Source organism: Anopheles maculipalpis, chromosome 3RL, assembly GCF_943734695.1.
Source record: "Anopheles maculipalpis chromosome 3RL, idAnoMacuDA_375_x, whole genome shotgun sequence".
In the NCBI taxonomy this organism is placed as follows: domain Eukaryota; kingdom Metazoa; phylum Arthropoda; class Insecta; order Diptera; family Culicidae; genus Anopheles; species Anopheles maculipalpis.
Window position 1 is genome coordinate 3,118,306 of NC_064872.1, and position 27,269 is coordinate 3,145,574.

At 44.8% G+C, this 27,269-nt stretch overlaps 7 protein-coding genes across 7 annotated transcripts in view; 3 read left to right on the plus strand and 4 right to left on the minus strand.

Annotated features, from left to right (window-relative positions):
• The window catches only part of LOC126564921 (uncharacterized), a 29,013-nt gene extending 27,592 nt beyond the window's left edge, over positions 1-1,421 (plus strand). Inside the window, exons 5-6 of the mRNA XM_050222046.1 lie at positions 789-1,144; positions 1,299-1,421. Coding sequence (XP_050078003.1) covers positions 789-1,144; positions 1,299-1,411 — 469 coding nt within the window. The 3' untranslated portion in view covers positions 1,412-1,421. The remainder of the gene's footprint in view (positions 1-788; positions 1,145-1,298) is intronic.
• LOC126565342 (uncharacterized) overlaps positions 1-27,269 on the minus strand; it is a 205,199-nt gene that overhangs the window by 21,826 nt on the left and 156,104 nt on the right. The window lies entirely within an intron of this gene.
• LOC126564498 (monocarboxylate transporter 10) lies at positions 4,686-13,173 on the minus strand. The gene is made up of 4 exons (XM_050221559.1): positions 12,812-13,173; positions 5,995-7,131; positions 5,855-5,929; positions 4,686-4,761 (listed from the first exon to the last, which is right to left on the minus strand). Exons 1-4 carry the CDS (start codon positions 13,137-13,139, stop codon positions 4,727-4,729), a joined length of 1,575 nt encoding a protein of 524 aa, XP_050077516.1. The 5' UTR covers positions 13,140-13,173; the 3' UTR covers positions 4,686-4,726.
• On the minus strand, positions 18,403-21,900 carry LOC126564143 (E3 UFM1-protein ligase 1 homolog). The gene is made up of 5 exons (XM_050221089.1): positions 21,812-21,900; positions 20,266-21,717; positions 19,230-19,694; positions 18,703-18,914; positions 18,403-18,619 (listed from the first exon to the last, which is right to left on the minus strand). Exons 1-5 carry the CDS (start codon positions 21,883-21,885, stop codon positions 18,465-18,467), a joined length of 2,358 nt encoding a protein of 785 aa, XP_050077046.1. The 5' UTR covers positions 21,886-21,900; the 3' UTR covers positions 18,403-18,464.
• Positions 22,344-23,409, plus strand: LOC126565018 (ribonuclease H2 subunit A). The gene is made up of 2 exons (XM_050222156.1): positions 22,344-22,555; positions 22,619-23,409. Exons 1-2 carry the CDS (start codon positions 22,351-22,353, stop codon positions 23,407-23,409), a joined length of 996 nt encoding a protein of 331 aa, XP_050078113.1. The 5' UTR covers positions 22,344-22,350.
• LOC126565662 (60S acidic ribosomal protein P1) lies at positions 23,558-24,522 on the minus strand. Its single transcript, XM_050222860.1, has 3 exons — positions 24,333-24,522; positions 23,767-24,019; positions 23,558-23,695 (listed from the first exon to the last, which is right to left on the minus strand). Exons 1-3 carry the CDS (start codon positions 24,405-24,407, stop codon positions 23,682-23,684), a joined length of 342 nt encoding a protein of 113 aa, XP_050078817.1. The 5' UTR covers positions 24,408-24,522; the 3' UTR covers positions 23,558-23,681.
• LOC126564544 (F-box-like/WD repeat-containing protein TBL1X) lies at positions 25,160-27,079 on the plus strand. Its single transcript, XM_050221622.1, has 4 exons — positions 25,160-25,266; positions 25,356-26,311; positions 26,379-26,495; positions 26,564-27,079. Exons 1-4 carry the CDS (start codon positions 25,209-25,211, stop codon positions 26,945-26,947), a joined length of 1,515 nt encoding a protein of 504 aa, XP_050077579.1. The 5' UTR covers positions 25,160-25,208; the 3' UTR covers positions 26,948-27,079.

Here is a 27,269-nt window from a genome sequence, read left to right on the forward strand (position 1 = left end):
AAGTAAGTGTAGAAGAAAATGATAGTCGTCTTGAGTTCAAGAAGACTCTTCGCTACGAAAGCATGACTTGATTACCAATCTGCCTCAAACACTCTAACTCTCTCAAAGTCTCTAATAAACCAACCAATCAACCCAGCAAAGAAATGTGTTGCACTGCACACGAACTGTTCCTCAAAACAGAAAAAGCCTAAAATAATCCTTAGATGAACATGAACTGGATCACTTCTACCAAACATTTTCGATATTTGATTATTGAAGCTGATTATAATCAAAGCTATAAAAGAACGAGACCTACAATAAATTAAATTATATCTTAGTTACAACTTCGACTATTAACAGCTTTAAACAAACATCCTGGTTTCCAGCACTGATACGATCAATTCTTCGAAAACCTTGCATAATGTAAAGCAATATACCAGCATTCCAACATTTCATTCAATTTCTTTGACCCCTTCTTTCCACATGCCAGTGATTGCCATTACAATGCAGTTAATTAATTTCGATGGGGATGTTGGTACACCAAAAAAACTCTCATGCTTTCAAGAATTGGTACCAAAAACGCGATTGAAATTGCTGCTCATGACATGATACTATTTAATATTCGCACCTTCACCCCTGTGAACGGCCCCAAAAGGGCCGTTTTATCCCTTGTGGGGGGATTAATAATTAATTATAAACTGTGTGCATTATACCAGTCCGGAGACTCACATTTCCCAGCCTTAAAATTCACGCAACAGCCGTTTAATTCACCGCTCTGTACAACTTCTCGTTTTTTTCACTTCTCTCAGCCTGAAGCGTAGCCCTGGAAAGTTATCACCGGCCGAAGTGTTTTCACTGCTCGCTTTGATGGATGCACGTGACCCATACCGACCGCTGCCTGAGTATATTCCGGACGACCCATCGAACGATGTGTTGGCTTACGCGCCGAATGGAATGTATCCGGACGTTGCACTACCATTGGCATTGGAACAACTGCTCGGAGCACGGGGTGCGGCTGGTCCGGCCGATGGATACGCGTACGACGATGCGGGCGAGTGGATGAACGGATGGACGGAACCGTCAGTGGATTATATGGGGATTCCGATGGCTGATTTGGATGCTCTTGGTGCGCTTAACGATGGCAAAGGATTTGGTTCTATGAATGGTGAGTTTGATGCTCTGATTCGTTCTTATCGAGGATGTAACCCACAGGCAGTATATTAAGTTGTCTTGACTAATCAGTCTTTCGGCGGATACATTCATGAGCTCGCACAAGTTACGTACAAGCAATACTTATCAAATATGCATCCCCTTTTTAGGATACTTGCCCCAGAAACGCTTCATGGTGTCCAAGAAGAAGCGAAGCGTTTCACAGGCAACGCCAGCGACCACAGCTCACCACCCGGGAGGAACGATTCAAGCGGCCGCTTAAGGCACCTCCATCACACGGCAAACGACCCCACGAAATACGAAACATGGACCCATAATCGATTGACTACCACACGCTAATGCACCCAATATGTACCAAGGCTTCACGAGATACCGGAACAACAACAACAAAAAACCTACAACTACTAAACTCAGTGTGTACCACGTGTTAATTATTATTGTAACGCAAACCTAAGGCATTCCAATCACACAAAGCAAAGAAGAAGAGAAAAAAATCACATTGATGAGGCACAACCACCAAAAAAAAAACGCGCAACTTTCACTCTCGCTACTGCTTACACGCTCCGGCGAAAGCATTCGTTCTGTGTTTTGCGCTTTGGACGCGAACCTTACATTCCATTTCCACCGCTTGTCTAAGTTGCACCGCACCACTGTGTTTTGGGCAAAATGGGCAGAGAAGTTTCCGAATTGTGAGACAGAGCCGCAGTTCGAATCATTGCGCGAGGCTCATGAAGGTTTCCTCGTTTCTCGTCAGTACCACATAGCGAATAGGAGACTGGTTGTACTGTATTCTATAGCCGTTACAGAAGGCGGTCGTAATATTTCCGTATTTGCTCTACTCTACTTATACACACACACTTTCTAGACGTTGAATGGCTACCATTGCAGAAGACATCCATGTATTGCTCGTTGTAGACTCGTAGATATACTATAAAGAACTAGACAAAGTCCAATGGCAAAGCCATGTCTGAAGGAGGCAGAGGCGCACTGGCTTAATGATGATAATGATGATGATGATGATGATGAAGAAGAAGAGAATTTAAATGCATTAATATATACATATACATTTATGGTCTCTATATATAAATACACACACAAAAAGCGCATATATGTACAACAAAACGCTACACAATTAAAACTACACAGGTCGTAAATGTATTATCCATGTACTTTAATGAGGCTAACCAATGACGAACGTTAAGTGTATTTTATCGTAAACATCTCTAAACAAAACGAGGCGCGGTCCGCACAAACCGCGCACGCATGATAACATGACAAGAAACTGGCTCAGAGGTAAATAATTTTTCTATTAGGCATAGTAATCGTACAATTATACATATACAACTGCAACGTATCTTAATATACATATAATCGGCATTTCAACGTTTTCCTGACAACAAAACAAAACAAACAAGAGGCAAAAAGTATGGCACACTATCGAAAAATCGAGTATCGAACTAACTGCATATTTATCGAACGTTTTGGTGGGAAGAAAGGAAAAACAACATTTTTTCACCCATATATATATATATAGTATACCTCTGTCGTAGAACAAATCTTTATATTTGGAAAGTTGTTTAAACAAAATAAATGGATAAATGAAAACTCAAACAAAGCACAAGAAAAAGAAACAACTAACCAACTGAGCTGTAAATGGAAAATGTTTCAGCAAAAAAGGATTAAGCAGAGAAATCTGGAAACAAAAGAAAACATGCAAACACGTACACTCACACACAGACAGAAACAATACAAACACAACAAACACAATACAAATACAACACTAACAAGAACTCAAATGATACAGGCTGAAGCTGGAGTATTACAGGATACTTAGCCTACAGAAAATTAAACAAGAACATGTCACCTTGAAGAAGACAAAAAAAACAGTAGAAAAGAGAAGAAGCACTCCCAAAAAAGCAAGCAACTAACATCGACACCGTGTGACCGTATTGCGTGCGTGGAATAAAATTGGGAGAAAGACTTCAACTAGAGCGTAGAAAGGAATATGTTTCCACTGGACCGGTTTTTTTCACCCATTTTTTGCTAATTTCGGCTGGGAGTTAGCAGGGTGAAAACATACACAAAAAAAGGACAAACAAAAGAGAAAAAAACGGAAAGAACACAACAACAAAATAAAAGACATCCAGCAATTCGGTCATTGCGATTGAAGACAAATGGCGTGTTTGGTTGGGCAGGAAGTGAGTTGCTTTACTTATCTCTTTTTTTTTATTCTTTTTCTTTTCGGGTCGTTTTCAGTTTTCTTGTGGTTGGAGAGAGCATTTTTCCTTCGTTGTTTTTAAATTACCACACTAGAAGCGCTCGGTTAAATGCACAGTGGTTGAATATAACAAAAGGTCCTGATTTGTTTGTTTATTGCGTTTCTGATTGCACTGCTATTACTACTTACATTGAATTATATAAATCTTTGTTTAACATTCCAAAATCATTCTCAAGCTGGTTGAATCGTGTCCTGGAAAGAAATTTAAACTGTATTAAAATAGAATCTCAAACGGATTATTTAACCAGCAACACAAACCATTCGAGTGCAGCGCCACCTATTGGGAAATTTGTGAAACTAATCATTTGAAGCATTTCAACGCTTCACGAAGCGTTTGCATTGACGGCGAGCGGTTGTTGATGGATTTTAAATTTTAAAAATCAAATCGAAAATATTTAACATAATTTTTCGGAACTAAACGAATGCAAAATTAACATCAAATAGCTAAATTTCCCATTGCTTTGAGATACTTCTCATCAGTTCGGATTTCTTCAACAAACGCTACCATTACATAGCATATTACAACGTGTTACAATAGCTTAAGATTCTTTTGTTTATTATCATCTCTCCCACATCTCGTCCCCTATCGCCCCCCCCTTTCCCTACTACACTGATCCTAACCGCAGCTAGTTTGTTTCCTTTTGCTCTACTTCTTCTGAAACACAAAATAACCCCCCCGTTTTCTTTTTCATGTTACAAGAATAACATCCTATTTACTAAAACATAAATATTGTACAAAAGCGTAACGCTGTACCTGGACAGTGTATATTCTTCACGAAATGCTGCACTGCGAAAACAATTTCAAACCCACCATTTTGGCTGTGTGAGACATACGTACAATATGTGTGTTTATGATTTTTTGTTTGCTTTGTTTTTTGGTGGCAGTTTCTGTCCAAACACCGAGCGCAACATTCGCACCATGTTTAGATCACTATCACTATCTAGTCGCTAACTATCTTTCTACGAACGTTGAAACACGTACCAGTTGGAGCATCCCTTTTCGGACAGGGAAATTTAAGGAAACAATCTATTGCTTTGCCCTTACAAAGCTTGCTTCCCTTCTCTTCTTCAGGAGCGTGCTATCCCCGCGTACGCGATTTTTCCGTTACAGATTCGAGTGCGCGAGTGTTATTGGGCCTTCGGTTCCTTGGCGGAATCGGACCATCGGATGCGGCAGATCCCTTGGGATCGCAACACAAACCCACTCACACACACACTCGTTCTCTCTCTTTCTCTCTCTCTCTCTACCTCTCAATTACTCACAACAACGAGACAACCACACAACAACACTCACCCAGCCTAACCCGTTTCATTCTTTTCCGCGGTAAGTGATTCTGGAATAAAATTCATCCAAAAAAGTGAGTTGATTAAAATTTCAGGCTTATCAATTGTTCAGAATGTTTTGCAAACAACAACTACGAAAAAAAAAAATGCAACAAAAGTAACAAAACAACAACACACCAGCGCGTGATAATACCCCGCACCAAAATACAGAAGCAAAACAAAAACACAGAATATGGAAATAAAAGCAAATCTACAAAGCGAGATAGAAAAGCAGAGAGTTAAGCGATAAAGCGATGTGTGCACACAGTGTGGATTATGTTAGGAAAGGCTTGGTAGGTAGGAAGCAGTGAACACATTAAGGTTGTATATTTACACAATTCGTTTCGGCAGCATTATCTGCAGTGTTATCTACACTGGTAGGCGTTAAAAGATGCACCACACCCTGGAGGGCGTGCATCATGGCAACGTGCAAGATCATTCATAATACTATGAACATACGATCGCACCGAATCTGTGCGAAAGTGCGTCCTTATCACTGCAGCCACCGAGCTCGTGAAGCTGAGTGCTGGCGATTAGCAACACGTACAAAGAGGATCATTCTGTCACTCGGAAAGCTAACTAAATCTACCGGAAATGGTGAGCCACCGCCATCGCAGGTCCGACCGATAACGACCATTAATCTATCGTTTGCAAAACGACACCCCACAAAAACTATTAACGAGAATGATTGCAATTAAAAGGCCAGTAGACAATAATTCCTGCCGCCACACACTATCGGTAGCAAAAAATTGTCTGCGCGAGATTATCAACCTTGGGCAAGCGGTGGTAAAAACAAATAATTAGTGCAGCATAGATTCAGACATTAGCATTGTGGGTCGGATGTTGAAAAGCCACTAAAGAAGCCGCGATTAGACGAAACTACCAAATCTACACGTGTTAGCACACACACACACACACACACAGAGTGGACATGAAAGCTTAGCGATTGCGCGCTGGTACTACTGGAAGCCGGCCGCTAGAGGATACCGTAGCAGTATTTGCGTTCGGCGTACAGTCGAAACACCGGATTGTCGGCCACGTACGCTTCCAGTATTAAGGACGACACAGAAGCATGAGTGAGTAGTGGAGATTTTGCATTAATACCTGAACTGGCCAGCGTTGCTCGGCGCTCAGGATGTAGCAGCTGTCCGTTCAGTGGTTTACCGTCGATTGGGTTTTCTAAAACGAGCGACAAAAGGTAGTTAGAATATGTACTAAAGTCTTCATCAAAAATCTCTACTCACCACAGTCCCAGGCTGTGTGTGCCAACGGTTCCAGGTTCGGGTCCGCCGTTACCACCGTCTGCTGCTTCGGATCGTCATCCTTGACGCATCGTATAAGGAACATGGTGCTGGCACCGAACAGTGGTGGAATTCCTGCCAGAATAAATGGCAGCTGGTAGGAACCGGTCTTATCGTACAGCATACCAGCAACGGGTGGTCCTAGCGTTAGTGGCAGTGAACACATTCCGAGCAGGAATCCGATAGCTTGCGTAGCACCACGAGGTCCACAGATATCGTAAGCAATCGGTCCCAGCAGCGAAATGAAGCACCCATCGAACAAACCCATCGCCAGCGCAATTGTCAGTAGCAGCGGGAACGAACCAGTGGCCGGTAAGCACATCGTCAGCGTACCGATCAACACAAACGACATCTGCTGCAGTAGCACCCGATTGATGCGTGGCATGTCTGCAATATAGCCGAAGATGAGTCGTCCCAATCCAGACGTAATGCCGATGCACATAACGGGCAAATTTTCACCCTTGTCCGGGAAATTATCCTTCACAAACTTGCCCATATGGACGTACGGCACAAAGTACCCGAACAGGGCGATCGGGATCGAGACGGCCCAGATAATGTAACGCTTTTTCTTCCAATTGTCAAAATTGATGAACGAACGGAGGAGCGTATTCACTGCCGAACGGCCCGGCTTTACCTTTGGTGGTGGTGGTGGAGGTTGCAGTGGTTTGTACAGCAGGGCACAAAATATCACGAAGCTAGAGATGATTGCTAGGATGCGGAACGAAATCTTCAGTCCCATATGTTGAACCAAATAGTCTAGACAGACGGGCATGATGGCGGTGAAGACACTGGAGCCTGCCGTGACAACGCCATTCACCAGCCCGAGGTATCGCTTGAAGTAATGGCCAAGAATTGCGAGCGAAGGTGTGTAAGCGAGTGCCGCGCCCAAACCGAACATGATACCGTACGTGAAGTACAGTGCGGTCACGCTGTGCGTGAAGAACGACGACAGAAACATCCCGCTGCATGTTAGAAGCCCTCCGATGAAGGTAGTTCGCCGAAGACCGATCTTATCCGTGAGAATACCGGACACTGGAGATAAGAGAAATGTTGTACCGATCGTTAGCGATCCCACGAGAGCTATGGAACCAGACAGGTACAACGAGAGAGAAAGTTCATGATTAATAAACAGTAACAGCTTCCTGAATCTTCGCCTCGTGCTCCGAATAAGTTTTGTTTACATCGCTATATACAATTACAAACGGATCATGAAATGAAACCAAACCAACATACCCCCGGTAACGATCCCCATCGCCCATCTTCTTAAGCCACAGCTGAGGGCTTGTTTATACAAACAGAACACCCCTTAAGCTAATCGCGCGGCATAACTGTTTAATTGCTCTCAATAGTAACGCCTCGTGGCAAAGGTTCATGTGCTACATGTGCTATCGCGTGAATTGTATTGTATTATGACTCTTTGTTTCGACAGCATGTGCTTGTTTCTGTTACGTACCGCTAGACGCGACGCACAAGATAGTAGCTGCTTAAAGCATTCGTTAAGTTTCGTCAACTTTGTCTCTGTATCGCTGTCAGAATCCATTAATAAGTAAGATATTTTGGATATCTGGTTCTACTCATTCTTTATAAGAATGCGGTGTACATAACGTCAGAATGTCTCTTCAATTATCTAAGCTTAAGTGCTAGGGAAAATCAAACCCATCACTGGTAATCACCCCAACTCAGCTTATGAGTATTGGACAGAGATGGGAAGTCAGTGTCGGTAAGCGACATTTTTCGACCCAAACACTGTCACAAATTTTAGACAACTAAGACTGACTAGGAGTACTGGGACTGGGACAGAGTCCTTGAATGCCTACAGACAAATGGAGTAGAATGTCTTAAACTCTCTATAAGGACCAGCCCATGCAAACCACCTAAAAATTATTAAATTTTGTACTGCAAAGCTATTACCAAGTGCGAACAATAGCTAGTTACTAGTATCTCTAGTAAATCCTGCTAAAATTCGCCTCATAGAAAGGTCATCAAGTGTTTCTGAAACGTTTTCCATTTATTTGATCTGCCCGTCGGCCAGTCAGCATGAATACTGCCACACTTAATAGCAACACATGTTCTCACCCGAAAAAACATGTTACTCATCATAAGACAAGCGCCTTAACGATAATACCTAACCCAAACTTAACCCATTTGTCGCGAGTCGCACCACGAGTTCATCGAAACATTTCGCTGTCTGTTGAGCCACAGTACGAAATTATGTTATGATTTATTGGTGTTGTAATTGGATTGGAAAAGGCACTGTACATCCACCCAAAGGCCAAGCTCTAGCGGCCAAACCCCCAGAGAGTATAGCGAACGAGCATGTAAGGATTCTTCTCCAATTTTTCATCCAATGCCACCCATATGCCACCCGGAGGGCTCGCTACGTTTTGTTCGAGCATTAGTGACACAAATGTGGTTCCCACCGGCTAGACGGAAACATGAAACATTATCCCGGGGAACGTGTACCAGGCAAGCAACTCGCAGCTTTTCTCCCGTAAGTTAACCAGTTTTGCTATCGCTCACTGCACTCGTGGAACTGCCGCTAGCATAAAAAGGTGTAAAATGAGCTGTTTTATGTGTATTCTTTCCAGCAAATGATTATTTTGTTCAACAACTGCCCGCTTGCACGCTTACTCGCGTCTAGTGCCGTTGTGGTTTTTAGGTTGCTCCCTATGTTACCCAAGTTCCCCAACATACTTTCAACTTCGGAAGCCCTACAAGATGGAAATATGTTGGAAGTTGGGCATCGTAGAATAGGGAGCGCAGGTACGTCAGAAGTGTGCTATAAATATATGGGGCCGCTTGTAGAGAGCTGGTACAACGGTGGTCAATGGATAACAATGTTGACGACATTTACGGTTCGTAACGCGGCACGGAAGTGGTGACAAGATTTTCTTTCAACGGAAAAATCATTCCACAAACGGCACGGTCACGGCTGAATAGTCGACGTCACACACACGTCTTTCGGAATTGTTTGAAATTGTTGTGTTAAATACTATTTTGGGAAGCATTTTCTTTTAAAAGTTGTTCTGAGGTCTAATTCCATCTTGAAGTCGGTATTTACGTACTCTCAGCTCGTTTGTGCTATCCAACAATGAGATAGTACCAACTGTAGTCCGAGTCATACACCTTTAACCTACCAATTGTAGCCACATACGATTATGGAGCCTATCACCAGCACACCAAGAATCTTTCCTCTACGCCCACAAACAGCATTCCATCGTGTAACTTTTTGTTTACTTCTAAATACCACCACCTTGTCCCTTTACCGGAAATGCAGCGGATGAAATGAGCAGTTCGAAGTAACGTGTGTCTAAGTACGCAATAAACGACACTGTAAATGAGAACTCACCCACCATTACGTGCCTTCCCGCCTGATGAATTATTTAAAAGATCAAACATGTTTGGACTCGCGGCTGGGCGGGCTGCTCGTCGAGGCTTAAGCAAATACTGCAAAACCAGCAGCAGGTGATAATATGCGGTTTTGTGCAAGGTTGTGAACACATGCTGCTCTGGACATTACCCTGGGGTTGAGTGCGTGCTTAGATGGTACAGAAAGCGACCGGTGTGCCATTTATGCCGGTAAACAAACGGAGCAAACCAAAGCCAAGCCTCATTTATTTTATTATGGTTTAGAGCGTGCGTGGCCGCTTGCGGCTAGTGGTTTGTTTTGTAAGAAAAAGCTGACTAATTTTATTATTTAAATGCTTTACTTTTGGGGCGTACAAATATCAAAACGAAGCGTTTCCTCCCCACAACAACCCTAGAGCGTACGGACCAAATATTGTGACCAGCTAATGAAGCTGCGCTGGTGTATCACTAAATTTGGACAATTGTCCCAAGTGGAGCGGTGAGCTAAATTTACACCAAACGACTGCTCTCTATTGGACACTCGAAGACATTATGGGGCGACTCGATAGACGCGATACGAATCAGTCAATCGAATAATCTATCATCAATTAAACTGTCCCACGCGGGCTGTCGATGAGGAGGATGCTATCGTATCGCAATAGAAAGGGCCATTTGGTTGTCTGAAGTCAACCACAAAGCGTTATGGAGGTTCGTTACTATATAGGGAGTGCAATAAGACGAAAAGACGACGGAGTTTGATAAATAAATTCTTCCTTTCTTGTACTTGAATTTCTTGACAGAAGAACTACTAGCTCTACTGTACCGTATTGATCCTTAGACCACATAACTTGACACATATCCTACCAGGGCTCGTCAGAATTCTTCTATGAACAGTCAGTCCTCAAACGGTCCTGGATGGTATTAACATTAGACTATTTCTTTAAAATCCAAAGTACACTCGCGAGAATACCACCAAATATGGAATTTGTGTCCAAGATAAAAAAAAAAAAAACGCACACCTGACGATGCTCACGAGCGTCAGCGGTCGCTGACGACCAACCTAGAGTAGTCCAAGGATTGATTGGCACGTGTCAAGAAGCTTTTTTTTTCTTCCCTAGTATCACGTCCTGGCGTCATCAGGGCATCCTGCTGGGGATAAGGCGAATCCAACAAGAAAAAAACCCTTTTCTGTGGAAAACACTGCGTCAACTGGGCGAAAACTCATTTGTTGCTATTTAACGCTTAAGCACCGCGAGAGCCACGTCAAGCATGGGACAGAAAATTGAAGCTAAAAATTGACAAACATGTAATGTTAATGTTTGTGATTGAAGTTTTCTTTCCACAACCTCGCAACACTTTGTTTCTTTTATCTTTGGTGCCCTACCGTGCTTCAAGCAAACCCAACGCGTTTTGAGACGCAAAATCGTGCGGAATCTATTTTTATGTTCATGGTTTTGCCAACGTTTTTTGTTTTCTTTTTTTGTTGTTGCTTTTTCGGCGAGCTTATGTTGTGAGGTGTCTGCTCATCTTTGCAGTGGACACACCACGGTATGTGCTTTCTTCTTTGCATCGAGAGACACATTCATCTTTGTTTTGGTTAGGTGATCGCGCACGATATGATCGTGCCGTTTGTGCCGATGTGCGACACAAACAATTTTTAGGGGGCTCGGTCAGCTCACGCAGTTTTGTGTTTTTGTGGCATTTATTTTTTTTTCCCTGCAAACGATCGCCTGATTTTCTTGAGCGGGGCGGGCGGTTCTTGTTTATCAAGTCTGGTAGAACGCATTTTTTCTAGCCAAAAGCCGAAAGTGCTCGATTCGCAGAATGCATTGTTTGTTTGAACATTGGACTGCGGAGAGAGAAAAAATTCAATTGAAGAACAAAATTTGGAAGTTCATCGATCACTGTCAATCGATGTGGCCCGGGGCAGGTTGTCAGCATTGAAGCTACCTAAACAGAGCTAATCTTCCCACCGCTTCCAGTCCAGTCCAGTATTCAAAGTACTAGTACTGACGTGTGCGTCCACGTCGTTCCAACCACTCCAAACAAGCTTGCTAATCTCATATCTACCACATTCTCCAGGCTCTATCAGATAGCGATCAGACGTCCACAGTGCAATAATCGTAATGAAACGACAATAAGTGCACCGAATGCCTTCCCTAGCAACAAACATCTGGCTTCCACGCGGTTCAACAGAGTTGTTTACATCAAAACACTCCACACTAAGCGCCTCCGTGGAGGTGTGCCTGCTACTATCAGGTGTGTGGTGTGTACATGTGGTTTAATTTGATGCGAATTATATTTGCATATAATTTTGCGCACCACTAGCAATAACTCCCCGCCCGGAGGACTGCCGAAGGATGAGCTGATAAGTGGGAAAGAGCGAGAAACACTTGAAGCCTTCTTTTAATGCCTTCTAAGAGTGCCATAAATTTTACAACCAACAGGTAGACAAGAGGTGCAATAGAAGTATAATCCATCCGTTAGTCTATCCCCGCCTATTTGTCACCAAGGAGCGATTCCTTTTTGTGTTTTCCGAAACGGAAGAGGTCCCCCCAGGGGTCTTCATTTTTTATAACCGAAAATTTCCAACTAGTTACCTACGGTCGTTCAACTGGTACGACGGTGAATTATGAAAGTGTTACAACGACCTGCTATTGCTCTGTCTTGAACAGTTCCAATCCTGCCAAACAAGCATCCTTCCTATCTGCAAGAGCTGTATTGTGTAATGGCAGCCTGCATAATCAGTCGGACGAAGATGTTACCTCGCAGCAAACGCTTATCACCAGCGCCCAAAGACAAAGACTCAGTAGCCGGCTGATGATATTTGTTTATTTGGGTTCTTCTCCCAGCTGTCCTCCTTTGCTGGCCGTCCATCAAACCGGTCTAGACATCGTAGGATGCATGAGCGACAGAAGGTCAGAATCGCTTCTATGTGGAAAACACACCCCAAATTAGCGTTTAACGTTTAATCAGTTCACCCAGCGAGCCCAGGCAGCGTGTAAGTAATGATGTGAAATTGGATGAAATAATTGCATCATGTTTTTCTTGCGGTACCTGAAGAATGGCAACTTGCAAAAGAAACAAAAAAAACGAAAGCTCCCCGTTATAGCCAACCTTGCCCTTGCCAACTTTCCGAGACGCCATCACGAGGCTGGCAGCAAGAAGGGGTGGTTATTTTTGCTGCACTGAACAGCACCCGAAACACCGGCGTCCCTTTTTGTCGCAGCTTGTTTTTAAAACGAATGCGTCACTCAACAAAACAAATCCTATCGATTGGTCCCAGTAACTCCGTAACTCTAAAAATTGCAAAAACCCCATAACCGATAACACCGCGTGAATCACCATTCGCCTCCATCAGGGTTTTTTCATTTAATTTGAACAACACGTGGCACGGTGCTAGAATTCTTACCCGCTTTGCTGGACGCTTCACCGTCACCGATCTCCTGCAGCTGCTTCTGAAGACTCAGGTACACCACGCTGTACGTGTTGATCACACCGAACAGGACACCGTTGCAAAGGAACGCACCGATCATCACAAGCCATGCACGCGTTCCACCATCCGGTGGCTCATGCATCGCATGGGCGTCCGCCTCCAGTAACGGCACAGCCACCTTCTTCCCATCCAGCCCGAGTGCAGCATGGCCACCGTTTAGCTGTGGGTGATGTCCATTCGCTGCTGCACCCTTGACGATTACAGGCGCCACACTATCTTTAACGATTCTCGAGTTCTCGGTCATTGTCGCGCGCGTGTCACTGCTAGAGTCCGTTCTCCCCAAAATAATGCCCTCCCAACTCAACTCACTTCACTTGATCGATCGAGCCTGAGCCTTGATCGTTATCACGATCGTCCGATAGCTTGATCGATTCGTTTTCACTTGACCTGTGCAGGTTATCACTCTACACTGCCACGCGGATCACGCACTCGACGACACCGTACAGTGGGGTTCCGTCCAATTCTGGGACATTATCACAGCACCAGGATCTGATCTGTCGTCGATCGCACTTTGCGTCTCGTCGTCGTTTCCGGACGGTTCGAGCAAAGGAGAGGAAGTTGGATGTAACTGGTGGCGGACTACTACCGGTGAACCACCCAACGGAGCAATGTGGTCCTTTACCGTGAACAACGACGACGACGACGACGACCAGAGCGCAAGTGAAGCGACGGTGCCGTTATGCGATCGGAGCATGTCCCGGCAGCAGCTTTAAATAGAAGTAGAAGAAAGTGGAATCTCAGCGCTCGCTCGCATACCACTAGCCGTACGCGGGCGGCTTCGTCACCACGCTGTGCCCTATGTGGTGTGTATGGTGCGTTGAGTTACTACCTACACACGTATAGGCGCGCGCAAACGGACAGCACACGCGGTCGATCGGGAGCGTTCGTCTTCGGAGCCGAAGCATATACTACAATATCTCCCGCGTACGCAGGGGGATGAGTTCCGCGCCCACAATCCAAGGGATGATAAGTGTGCGGAACATGGAAACAAATCCGCGCGTTTATGCAATGGACGATAACGGGGCCGAGATATATCATGTTTGAGAGAATACTTTCAGAATACAAAACTTGCATAAACCTGAATATCTTTCACGTTCAAAATTGCGATAAAATAGCTAAGATGATTAATCTTTATTATGTCATTTTTTCTGTACTCTCTATCTGTATTGTAAAAAAAAAATAAACTACTGATCTTCCCCTATCTCTACACGTAATTTATCCATCCAAAACGTATCCCGTGCAACCATTTTCTTTTTCTGGCAGTGTCATTACTCCGAACACTTCAATTCGTGTTGCTTTTGCGTTAATTCTTTTTCCCCTGCTCAAGAGGCCGGAATCACAAACACTTCAAAAACGGGGAAGGAGGCTCGTTTTATTCCACCACTCAAGTTTAAATTTGCACACCAACAGTTTCGCTAGAATTGTGCCGCGCATAAAACACGTGCGTAACCGAAATCCCGCAAACTGACCACCCGATACCCGCTACTTCCACCCATTGGACGGAAAAGGGCATGCTTCGCTTTTTTGCTGAGGTCATAATGGTTTATTGTTCTGTTTTTGATTTTTATTTACGTTCTCGGTTCGGCTCCTGGCCACCTCTACCAGGTTCCGGTGTTGAGACGAACAACAACAAAAAAACGTTTCAGGAAAAAAAAGTTGGGACATTCAAGAAATTTATTTTTATAACGACGTAAAGGCAAGTGCACCAACAACTACCGTAGTAAGCGATCATATTTCTTTTCCGTGCTAGTAGGGGTGTGGCTTTAAAAGTGATAAGAAAATAGCAAAGGATGAGGATCACCAAGGGTGGGTTCTTTTGCGAAGAAATTTTCTAATCGATTGAAAGACTTTCCAAACAATCAATATTTGGCAGTGTCCATCGATGTGATGAAACATATATGGAGTGAGAATTCTTTTTTTTTTCTACTTCCTGGTAATACTATTAGAAGTTCTTCTGGAATTCTGAGACTCATTTTGGGGCACTTGCCATTCTGCTCTTTTACTGCTCTGTGTACTTAGTCCAGGATGAACTAATTTCGACCTACTGATATACTGGTATTAAGGCCGGTTTTAATCACCATGGTAGTAGGACAAAAATATTAGCAGTAAATTCTCACTGGTCTTAATCATTTAAAAAAATAATACAAAACAAACTATCTTCTCCTGCAAAAGTACACTCCGACGAAAATATTTACCGCCATTCAAGATTTATAAGCTCATGAGAGTATTTAACACTCTACCTCACACAGAGTAAGTAAATATTTAGTTAAACTTATAGTTGATAAAGAAAAGATGCAACGCATTTTCCCCATGGCGTCCTTCAGGCGCTTTTTGGGCTATCAGAGATCTCCGGACTCCGGCTTTAACTTACGCTTATCGCGACGCATAAATCATTTCGGAAAGACCGATTTCGCGTATCGCTCACAAGATATCTTGCGTGTGCAGACTGATGTGAGAAACTTACAACGTGACGAACGCACGTGTAACCGTGGCAAGGATCTATCTGCCAACCTGCATCAACTACCGTCTACGCGATCTTGGCCGATCAACTGTCTTTTCCTAAAACATCTGAGATTGCCGATGATTCTTCGTGTTGATTCTTAGTAGACAATGGAAGACTCTCGCCCAAACCGATATCCAAGCAACCCGCACGTCAGCACGATTTGAATCTGTTTCGTCCACGTTAACGTCATCCCATTTTGTTTACGTTCTCACACATCGAAAGCATCGAAACGTCGCGTACACTATTCTTATCGCGGTTTTTTTTTACACCAATTCCGTTTCTCCAACCCTCCCCCGATACACATACACAGAGAATGGTTCCGATATTATGCAAGCGGCCAGTCAGTGGCGGCGCCTCTGACGTACCAAGACCGGGGCGCACTTTGATTCATAACCGGTGTGTTTCCTGCATGTGTGTATGGGAGTTTTCATTGACACTACTCGCGCGTGCTATTATTATCGATTGAACGCGATGGCGGCTACACACTACGAAAACGAAAGCACGCGATACACACACTCACCCCTTTATGCGAACCCCTCAAGAAGACAGTGTACAGTACACTGAAGAAGCGCAATTTCTTAAGGGGTTGCGTGTTTGCATGAAGGAAGCCCGTGAAAAACTCACTTCACCCATACTAACCTCTCACTTTTCATTTACTAGTACACAACCACCCAAATAACCACCAAAATACACAAAATTCCGTGGACGAATCAATGCGTTGGCGTACGACCATGGATTGCGCAAAACCGGGAAGCTTCTATTTTTAATTCCAGAATCACGTGTAGCAGTCCGGTTTGGCGCCCGAGCACACTACCGTGACCGTGAAAATGATTCAACCACACAGTGTGCAGTGGTGTGAAAACCGGCAAAAGAAAATAGCACACATACACACACACACACAGACGCCCGACGATAACGACCATCGACACTGAATGAAGCAATCCGGAGGAGCAACTACGAGCACATCGCGGAGAGTATACGTGGACACAGGAAAGGTTTATCAAATCAACGGACCGAACGTATCGGCTGTTTCGGACTCTTTGATGCCCATTACGCACCTTCATTAAATTGGGAAATCCTATGGTAGCTACGATCGTTAATCTTATCGTCAAGAATCTTATCACCAGCAAGTGCTACAACCAACAACACCACCAACGATGGTCCCAATCAGTGGAAGAATGTCGGTTTGGAGTTGCCCGTGGTTTCTGTGCGCCGAGTGCACGGGACGTGACGCGCTTGGTCCACGTGCAGCAGGGTCCGATAAGCGAGTGAAGAAAAATCGTTACATTCACCTGCTGTTCAAACTTCGCACGCTTACTAGCACACACTCAGAAACTAACACACTACTTCCGTTGCAGTTCCTCCGTCCAAAACGGCCCTGGCTTGTTGGTTGTTTGCGCCCTGACTTCGAACTTCCTTAGCAACCGTTGAAAGGGGACAACCTGCATCGACAAGCGTACGCACGAAAAGGACCACTTGCTTCGGAGGAAAACACGCAACACCGCAAAACGCCACCAACACTAAACCAAATGAGGGACCGGCTTTGCCAGATACCGGAGTACGACGGGTGCCACTCGAGGTTTTACATTTGACCCTCAAACTCCCTCGGTGCCGCTTTTCTAACAGAAAACTGATGTAACATTCGCTTCCGATTGAATCAGCCGGTTCGCAGAATTAAGTAGGAACACGGTCTCCACGTGATGGCAAACAGTGTCCCAGAGATTGCGCCAAATGAATGTCTCAATTGAGTGAAGCGGTATCCGTATCGTGTAGTTTTCACACTTTAAGAAAGCGTTCCTCCCCGACTAGTAGTAGTACCGATTCATTCGTGTGTGCCTTACTAAACTGTGACGACTTGGTGTCGTCAATTTTGCACCACTCTCCTAGTGACGGCTACAAGTTCCCTGGCACGGCTCTGCACTGCTCTAGCGATCCATTGAACCACCATTTAGCGGTACAACCCACTTGTGAATCAATTCGTACGCGTTAATTTGCTTACAAAAGCATAGAGCGTATACTCGAGCTGTGGTCTAACACTTTAACCGAGTCTTCGAAGAATTGGGCGAGAGAGTGAGCAATGGCGAGAGGTGACCGCAAATCGTCGATAAAACTGTGATCTTAGAGATCGCATCACAGCGCATCGTTTTTTGACATTGTAAGACGAATGAGATTAGAGCGCGCCAACACTTTGCAGATCGAAAAAAAAAAGAATGGGTTTCATGTCACGTTCTACTACCAAAAGGGGTTGGTGAGCGTGGCGTAGCTTGTAGTTGATAGAATGTAATTATTTACCAACTGATAAAAACGATCAATAATGTATTCAACATCTGTTAGGTTGTGTATCACAGGGAAAACAGATGCAATCCATTATTTCGTGTGCTCGGCGAAACATATGCCAGTTGGGGACTTTTTAGCAGAGTATATTTCTTCTAGGGGCTTCACAATTGTGTTCATAGGGACTAGGGACTAGCGACTTCACAATACTGTGTTATCAGTTGAGTTGGAGGCTGTGGTTAAGGATCTTCTGATGCTGATACTGAAGTGAGGTGATCTACTGATCACCGGAAATCTCACATCCAGAGAAAAGCAAGAACATCGATTGAGGGTCTGAATCCTGACCGAATGAGCCTAAGAGTCTGGACATAACCTGCACTGTTGTAAAAAATCGTCGAAGCCTTCAATATCTAAGTTCTTGTAAAAAAATGTCTGCAATGGTAGGCGCAATACAAGACAACCAATATGATTTTTGAACATATACTAATCGAAACTCCTTAGACGTAGGATCAACTGATAATTACAACATCAAAAGAGCTAAAACTTGCAAATATTCGGTAACAACTAATTGGCACAATGCTGCACAGAAGGCATGCCAGCATACTTCCCAAGCGTTTGCTACGCTTACGTCTCTGCGAACTATTCTTCTCATTAGGTTTCATTTACCCTTCTTCGAGGTTATTGTTCAATTATTTAATCAAAATTAATAATCAAATCAATAAAGCTTAGTTTTATTAGATGCGGAAATCGGATTAATTAAATAGGCTCACCATTAAGTCATATACCCGTCATCTATTCTACAGCAGTTACACCGGCTTTCTTGAAGTTGGTCGCAATGCTCTTCACCACCGGCGTCAGCTCACCCAGCTGCTTGGTAATTTCTTCCGCATTTGCCTTGCCTTCTTCCGAGTTGACGTTCTCCGTGCTTAGCAGCTTCAGTACAAGATCTAGAACAAGAAAAGAGCATGTTTATCACACGTTTAATTAGCAAGAGGAATTTAAGTCTGAGCGAAATCTAAGCTCTACGAACCATGGTAATTATTGAAGGTTTTCGAATCTTCTGCGGTCAGAACTGTCTGTAGGAAGCTTAGAATGGCGGATACATGACGCCCGGATGCATGAAGCATGGTTTGTGTCGAGATGGTGAAGATAATCAGTACGGCAAGATGAAGTACCAATGCCGGATCGGTACAATTGGTAAGCTGCTCCAGTAGCCCATGTTTGTGGCAGAGAATGAGGTTTCTTGAAATGGGAAGCAATCGTAAAACATTAAGAAACGAGAATTTCTTCAACTCTAACACATCTGGAACTTCTAACTCTTCCCTTCCCCTAAAGCGACTAATTTAACTTAATTAATGTCCAATTTAGCAACATAAGCAAAGGGACCGCGGGCTTTGGAAACTCGCAGTATCACATCGATATCGAAACGTCCGAATGGGATCGAGACGGGCGGGCAAATTAAAATTCGTTATCTACTTAATTGAACGTAATCGACGAGACGAGGTTCCGCAATATATCCTCCCCTTGCCCTACCACGGCTCCCTCACATATACGTACCTATCTTTTTTCTTGTCAATCTTCTTCAGCATCATGCTGCACGCCTGCATCGTCTTTTCCGTTTTCTCAAGAAAATCTTCCACCGATTCGCTTGTTGTTACTGATTTGCAGAGCGTCTGAAGCGGGGCCCGATACTCCGCACCACTGTCGTTTGCGATCTTTGTGCGCTGTTCGGCCGTTAGTGCTCCGGTAAAGTTTGTGTTAAGGTTACATTCGGCCGCTACGTAAAGGCATATTTCGTTACAGATGTCTGTACCGAACGTTTTAAGAAGATACTTTAATAGTTGGCCCTGTACATCGGTTGGGAACAGTTTTAACCCCTTCTCGTACAGGCGGATATCGTTGTAGAGCGTGTTCAGCTTCTCTTGGATGCTGGCGTGCGTCTGTCGTCGGTTTTGATTGCTTTTCTGGAGTGTTAGTTCGTACAATTCGTGTGCCTTAGCCAGTGCCTGTTTGCTGAGGATGCTGTTTGGAGTAAAAGAAGAGAGAATGTAAGTTTTTCGCAACAATTGCGGGAATCTTTAGTGATCAAGATTAATTATGGAAATGATTATGAATACTCTGAGAGATATTGAGGTAAAGAGTATCATATGCGAGCGAAACGTCTCTCAGAACTGGCTGATACATGCCCATACTCTTACAGCTCTTAACAAGAAAATGTTACGTCCTATGGACGAATTCTTTTGAACGAGATCCTAAGGACGAGGTTCTTTGAACGAGGACTTTTGAATGAGATCCTTTGGACAGAGCTCCTCCAGGTGTGATTTTTTTAACGAGATCCTTTGGACGATGTCCTTTTCATGAGGTTCTTTGGACTGAGATCCTAAAGACGGGGTACTTTTGAAGATTTCTTTGGACGAGGATTAAGATAGGGTAACCTAAACCAGGAATGGACAAGAATCTCTACGATTAAAACCTCCATGTTTGGCGAACAATTGAATTACAGACTTGAAATCAGTATCGATCGATCGAAAATCTAAGTATAATAAAGAAGGGTCAAGGAATAGACAACGTATCTTGGCTGGAGATCACTTACGGATAATAATGGTTTGCCAGGTCCTTATCCAACATTTCCAACCCTTCCGGTTCGAGGATCTTTTCCACCACCTTCGCAATTTCCTTCACAGTAATCAGTTCCAGATGCGGTTCCTTGCCACCCTTCTTTCCTCCTGCGCTCGATGCCATCTCTGCTCCTTCGTCATCCGAATCCATTGCATTACCCCGATTCCCGCGGGCATGTTTCTTGGTGGATTTCGTCTTGGTCTCACGCCCCTGCGCTCCACCCCCCACCTTACCACTCGCTGCCTTTTTGCGGCGTTCTTCACGCTTATCCACCTTTTCTTCCTCCAGCGCGAAACTGTTCGCATCCTGGTGCTGCATCATTTTCTCCGCCATATACTTCTGATAGTTGCCACTTTCCACGGCACGTTTCGCGTGTTCGTTTACCAGCTCCTGGCAACCTTTCACGCACTCATCCATAAAGTTAATCGTCAGTACAACCGTTCCAAATACGTACGTCTGTTTGCGTATGGTTGGCGTTAGGATGTGAGTTAAAATTTCTTCAATATTCTCATTGCTTAATCCCGACGGTAGTAGGGTGGATAAATCGAGATACGAATTGCTGCTAATGCAAACTTCCATTGCATCCTTCACGCGCTCGATAAGCCGATTGCTGACGATGCAATTCTTCATATTGGTCAGCTTCTCATCCGGCAACCGTGTTCGTACAAACGATCGCACATCCGATACTCCCAACTTGGTAACGGTTTCGTGCGTGATGTAACCGTTTTGGTGGAAGTAATCCTTCACGTAATCGGCCTGCATACGTTCGTACACGTGCGGTATGTATTGGCCGGCCGGTGACTGAACCGTGACCGAACCGAGCGACGACATTTCATTCAGCGACATGTACAGTATGCGGGCCGGCACATCGGTAAGGTTCAGAATAACAGAAATCGGCGTTGGCTTCGTAATGGCAGCAAGTGCCCCTCGGATCTTGGCCTTATTCCGCATAATGTACGATTGCGTGAAGAAGATGTGCCCATTTGTTGGGTCCTGTTTGGCGAAAATAATTTTGTTCAAATTGGCCAACACTATTTTCTCCAGGATGAAATCGGTGGGCAAGTCGTACGTGACGGTCAACTGTCCTATGTTGATTTCACCGTACTGGACCAACTTTTGGTTGATTTCCGAAGCCACACGGTCGATGTACGACTTCTCGATCAGTTGACCAAGCAAAAAGTGTAGCTCCGGGTCACGATCGATAAGTCGCTTCGCAATGTATTCGATCTTTCCGAAATCTACATTTAGGACCTTGGCCAGCTCGATCAAATTTGCCCGACCGCCACGAACGTACAGTTCGTCTTTCACTTCCCTCTGGAGATGATCTTGCGTGAGGTACTCTTTACCGTCGTTGGTGTAGATCACATCGATAAGCCCTTTGTCGATGAGCAGTCTTACAATCTCGATACAATTCCTTTCCGATAATCTGAAAGGAAAGAGTGTAGAGGTAGAAGAGAGATCATTCAGGTGAAAGCAATGTTTCGCAGTAGATGCCACATCAAAGATTACTCTCGCTTTACCTTTGTAGGCTGGTGGAAAGTTGTGCCTTTTGGAAGTCGGCTGCCAAACGCTTGATTTCATCCCAATCGGCCATTGCAGCGTGCTAGAACGTTGATATGTTTACGTTGGAAATTCCACTGAACAGATAATAGGCGACAAAGGCCGAATTTTCCACACGTAATCCTGAACGAGAGGAAAGAAATCACCGTATTATTTGTTCCACATACACAGCCCCACGTCAAACTGTGTTGATCTGTTGTCAAACGGAATTGTCACAACAAATACCGTGCTGCCAGATAAGCGAACTGTAGAGCAGGTAAATGCATTTTATTTTGCGCTGCATAGACAATTTATATAATATCTGGAAAGTCTTTGAATTATTTGCTTATTAGCTACACAAATTAATTATTTTGTGTAGCTTTGAAACATATTCTATATATTTTTTTAAATGCCTGCGTATCTGGCAACACTGTCTCAACTGTGCTGGTACTATTGCGCGGCAAAGCAACAAATTTAATCTGTTGTTCAGAATAAAACAAGGACCAGCTCCGCCTGGAAAATGGATACAAAAGTGAAGCAAGAGAATAAGACTGAAGAAAGGGATACGAAACAGCTCAACATAAACAGTTTAGAAAGTCTTGGGCCATACATTTTGGAGCAGGATAACGCGAAAAACTTCGTTTACATTTCCGATGTGCCTCAGCTCTGCAAGGATGAGCCCTGTATGCTTGGGGTGGATGAAGCCGGCCGTGGCCCAGTACTTGGTAAGATAAGTAGTGTTTTCAGCTCCTTAATCCGTTGAGCAATAACGATAGTTTTCACTCCAGGCCCAATGGTATACGGTATAGCGTTCTGTCCTCTGTCGAAGAAGGACGTACTGAGGCAGCTCGGTTTTGCCGATTCGAAGCAGCTGACGGAGGAGAAACGTGATCAAATATTCGACGAAATGAACCGAAAAGATTATGCAGTAGAATCACTCGGTTGGGCCGTTGAAGCCATATCACCCAACGTGATCTCGATGAGTATGCTTCGGAGAACGAAACATTCACTCAACGAAGTGTCGATGGATTCGGCCATCGGACTCATCAACACCGCAATCGAGGCCGGTGTGAACATAGCCGAAGTGTACGTAGACACCGTGGGTCCACCGGAGAAGTATCAAGCGAAATTGAAAGCGATCTTTCCCAAGTTTAAAATCACAGTCGCTAAGAAAGCCGATAGTACGTATCCGATAGTTTCGGCGGCTAGTATTGCTGCGAAAGTTACGCGTGATCATGCACTGAAAGTCTGGAAATTCCGAGAACGAACAAATGAAGAGGAAAACTCGTTCGGAAGTGGATATCCGGGTGATCCGACGACTAAAGCGTTTTTAGGTGAAATTGATCTGGTGTTTGGATTCCCACGGCTGGTTCGATTCAGTTGGTCCACGGCGAGCAATGCGCTCGAAAAGAAAGCCTACGATATGGAGTTTGAGGAGGAACCGGACGCGAAGGCTAGTCAAAAGGCTACTTATGGAAGTGAAAAATTGTCCAAGTATTTTTCGGCATCTAAAAACGAAAACAGGAAGCGACACGAGTACTTCCGGGACCGATGTTTGGAGCATGTGGCGGAGATATAAATTTAATTTGCTGTCCAATAAACACCTACTTCGAATGAACGGAACTGCCGCATCTTTCATGCTTAAGATATCACAGAGTTGGACTGCCGGTAGGAGAATGTTTCGAATACTCTTCATTAAGTTACTGCGAGAAGTCGGGATCCTCATCTTGGGGGTATTTATATCAATGTTTTATTCATACGTGTACAGAATAGTTGTACAAATACCAGAGTACAGTAAAAGAGATTGAACTCTCTTTTCCTTTGTACCTTCCAGAACACGGTGAGAAAGATCTAACCGAAGAGACCTGTGAAAAGAGACAACAACCGGTTTAACAAACGTTTCCCCACGCACACATTACCTTCTTGCGTTACTTACCGAATCCCAAGTCATCATCGGATTCCTCTGGCTCCTCTTCCTTCTTTTCCTCCTTCTTTTCAGCGGCAGCTGGGGCAGCAGCACCACCGGCAGCAGCAGCCGGGGCAGCACTGGCGCCCGAACCGACACCGGAGCCGATGCTAGTGATCAGGCTCTTGACATCGATGCCTTCCAGGGCCTTGGCGAACAGACCGGGCCAGTACGGCTCGATATCAACGTTGGCGGCCTTCAGGATGGTCGCAATCTTCTCATCCTGCAACATTAAAACAACACGATGTAAACATTCGTTCGGAACACCTTAACCTTACAAAACTGCACCCGAGCAATAGTGTGTTATGTGGCAATCGAAACATCTGGTTGAGAGCACTTCTTGTGGATTAAGCTTGTTATTTCAAACATAATCAATCCAAATATTGTTCATCCAACACAACGCATTGGAAGCTAAAACTGAGTAGTACTCCAACGATGCTGCAGTCGCACATATGTACACACACACCCTTCTACATGCGGCACCCCACAAGGGTGATCGCATTCAGACGCCCGGGAACAGAAGCCGGCCAACTTACCGTTACGGCAACATCATCATCGACCAGAATCAGTGCCGAGTAAACACAGGCTAGTTCAGCTTTGTTAAGAGCCATTTTTCAGGGGGTTTCTTTTCAATAAAACCGTGCAAGTCGTCAAAACTTGACCTTAGCTCGGGAGAGAACACTGCACAGTTTCACGACAATTCACAAAAGAGGAAGTGTACGAGACAGGTTCCGCTAGCCCAAGAAGCTCACGACAGCGTGTTTGACAGCAGACACGTCAAGAAAGTTTTGCTGGGCGTCTATTTTGCAAGATAGTTGAAGTGAGTTTCATTCGAATAAATACAGTTTTTAACTTGTGACGATGGAAAATAAAATTTTTATTAAAAAGGAAATATTTTTGCTATAATACACGCCCCAACTATAAAGTAATATTTTACACGGGGAAACGTCACCAACAGGATTTGGGAACTGTTTTGAACAATGCCCACCACTACTTTTTTTTGCTGACAGCAGTGCAAGCAAATAAGTCGTGTTTTCTTGAAGTAATAGACTAAAATATTCAGATTTATTTACAAAAAGGCGCATTATCTGTATTACTAGCAAAATTGAAATTTCTGAAACATTTATCAAGCAATCCATCAACAACAAAAAATAATCAATTCCAGAATCCCATTCGCTGGTGCGTGTCCTTGCTAGACGCTACAATAGCTTGGGTTGGCTGTCAAAGGGCAATAAAAAAACACACACACACACACAACTTATTGGAACTAAAAACAAATCGCATTCCAGCGTAGAGTTTTGTGAATTTTCTATTGTGAGTGCGGTTCGAAACGGTCCCGCTCTATTCCGTGCACCATCCACCGATCCTAGAGTCATTCTTACACGGGGTGGATAGAACGCAGACGGCACAAGATGAGTTTCTCGAGCGATGAAGTAAACTTCCTCGTTTACCGCTACTTGCAGGAGTCTGGTTGGTGGCTATATAAACAACAACTAACATATTATGAACCTACGGCGAATGTCGCGCTAACGCTAACGGTGTACACGCCCTTCTTGCAGGTTTTTCCCATTCCGCGTACACATTCGGCATCGAGTCGCACATCTCACAGAGCAACATCAATGGAGCGCTGGTACCGCCAGCCGCCCTGCTCAGCATACTGCAGAAAGGGTTACAATACACGGAGGCCGAAATTAGCATAGGGGAGGACGGTACCGAGCAGCGGTTGGGTGAGAGTTTGAGCCTGATCGATGCCGTAATGCCAGAAGTGGTCGCAAACAGGCAGAACATGCAGAATCAGCAAAAGCAAGCAACAAAAACGGAGCCACCGGAAACGAACGGAACGACGGAAGAGCCGGCTGCACCACCACCGACCACGACGACCACCGCTTCCACCACGCCGGCCCCGGTCGAAACGATGGAAGTGGACCAGAGCATTGAAATTCCTGCCTCGAAGGCAACTGTGCTTCGAGGACACGAGAGTGAGGTGTTCATTTGCGCCTGGAACCCGAGCACGGATCTATTGGCCAGTGGGTCGGGCGATAGCACGGCGCGCATTTGGGACATGTCGGATAATCCGGCCAATCCGAATCAACTCGTGCTACGTCACTGTATCCAGAAGGGTGGTACCGAGGTACCGAGCAATAAGGACGTTACGTCACTAGACTGGAACTGTGACGGTACCCTGCTGGCGACCGGGTCGTACGATGGATATGCTCGTATCTGGCGTACGGATGGTTTGCTGGCCAGCACGCTGGGTCAACACAAAGGACCGATTTTTGCCTTGAAGTGGAACAAACGGGGCAATTACATCCTTTCTGCCGGTGTGGACAAAACGACCATTATCTGGGATGCGGCCACCGGGCAATGTACACAGCAGTTTAGCTTTCATTCGGCACCAGCACTGGATGTGGATTGGCAGTCCAACCAATCGTTTGCCAGCTGCAGCACGGATCAGTGCATTCACGTGTGCAAGCTCGGGGTGGACAAACCCATCAAATCCTTTCAAGGACATACGGTAATTCTGGCCATTTGGATGTTGGAAGGATCGTTAGATTAACATTTACTTCTTGATTTTCTCGCAGAATGAGGTGAATGCTATCAAATGGGATCCCCAGGGACAGCTGTTGGCTTCCTGTTCGGATGATATGACGCTCAAAATTTGGTCCATGAAGCAGGACACTTGTGTGCATGATCTTCAGGTAATTATCATGTGAAGTCTTGCATCAGAAGAAAACACGTGTTAACTATTTTCCCGTTTTATTTGCAGGCTCATTCGAAAGAGATCTACACCATTAAGTGGTCCCCAACCGGTACCGGAACACAGAATCCGAACATGAACCTCATCCTAGCCAGTGCTTCGTTCGATTCCACTGTCCGCCTGTGGGACGTCGAACGAGGCGTCTGCATTCACACGCTTACCAAGCACACGGAACCGGTTTATTCGGTAGCATTTAGCCCGGACGGTAAATTCCTCGCTTCCGGCAGCTTCGACAAGTGCGTCCACATCTGGAGCACCCAGAGCGGCCAGCTGGTGCACAGCTACAAAGGCACGGGCGGTATATTTGAGGTGTGCTGGAACTCGCGCGGCAGCAAAGTCGGCGCCAGTGCCAGTGACGGCAGTGTGTTCGTGCTGGATCTTCGGAAGTTATGAGCGCCGGCATCGGGATCGTCCACTGGAACCGGGCCGGGAACGGCACCCGGGCCACCACCCCCGCTGCTAACGGCGGCCGAGAAAAAATCCTAACAATCATTGACAGGCGCCCGGCGAACAAACAATCCCAAGTAGTTTGTTCCGTCTCGGAAGGCGCTCACAATTATAGATTATCCGTGGTTCTCTGGGAAGACCTCCGGATCTACTTGACGTGCGTGTTCGTATTAGCAACACATCTTTAGAGTTTATTTTTAGGGAAACGATCTAGAGAGACGAGATCGATATGATGTAAGCATTTATTTTATTGAAATCATCAAATCCA

Bases quoted from the DNA above. Each gene is read 5' to 3' on its own strand.
- LOC126564498 (XM_050221559.1), bottom strand. From the start codon at position 13,139: ATGACCGAGAACTCGAGAATCGTTAAAGATAGTGTGGCGCCTGTAATC. The intron at 7,132-12,811 runs GTAAGAATTCTA...CTGGTTCCATAG, and splicing joins TGAAGCGTCCAGCAAAGCGG to CTCTCGTGGGATCGCTAACG. The intron at 5,930-5,994 runs GTGAGTAGAGAT...CGCTCGTTTTAG, and splicing joins ACACACAGCCTGGGACTGTG to AAAACCCAATCGACGGTAAA.
- LOC126564143 (XM_050221089.1), bottom strand. From the start codon at position 21,885: ATGGCCGATTGGGATGAAATCAAGCGTTTGGCAGCCGACTTCCAAAAG. The intron at 19,695-20,265 runs GTAAGTGATCTC...TACTCCAAACAG, and splicing joins CTGGCAAACCATTATTATCC to CATCCTCAGCAAACAGGCAC. The intron at 18,915-19,229 runs GTACGTATATGT...TCCCATTTCAAG, and splicing joins ATTGACAAGAAAAAAGATAG to AAACCTCATTCTCTGCCACA.
- LOC126565018 (XM_050222156.1), top strand. From the start codon at position 22,351: ATGGATACAAAAGTGAAGCAAGAGAATAAGACTGAAGAAAGGGATACG. The intron at 22,556-22,618 runs GTAAGATAAGTA...TTTTCACTCCAG, and splicing joins CGGCCGTGGCCCAGTACTTG to GCCCAATGGTATACGGTATA.
- LOC126565662 (XM_050222860.1), bottom strand. From the start codon at position 24,407: ATGGCTCTTAACAAAGCTGAACTAGCCTGTGTTTACTCGGCACTGATT. The intron at 24,020-24,332 runs GTAAGTTGGCCG...TTAATGTTGCAG, and splicing joins ATGATGATGTTGCCGTAACG to GATGAGAAGATTGCGACCAT.
- LOC126564544 (XM_050221622.1), top strand. From the start codon at position 25,209: ATGAGTTTCTCGAGCGATGAAGTAAACTTCCTCGTTTACCGCTACTTG. The intron at 25,267-25,355 runs GTTGGTGGCTAT...CCCTTCTTGCAG, and splicing joins CCGCTACTTGCAGGAGTCTG to GTTTTTCCCATTCCGCGTAC. The intron at 26,312-26,378 runs GTAATTCTGGCC...ATTTTCTCGCAG, and splicing joins AATCCTTTCAAGGACATACG to AATGAGGTGAATGCTATCAA.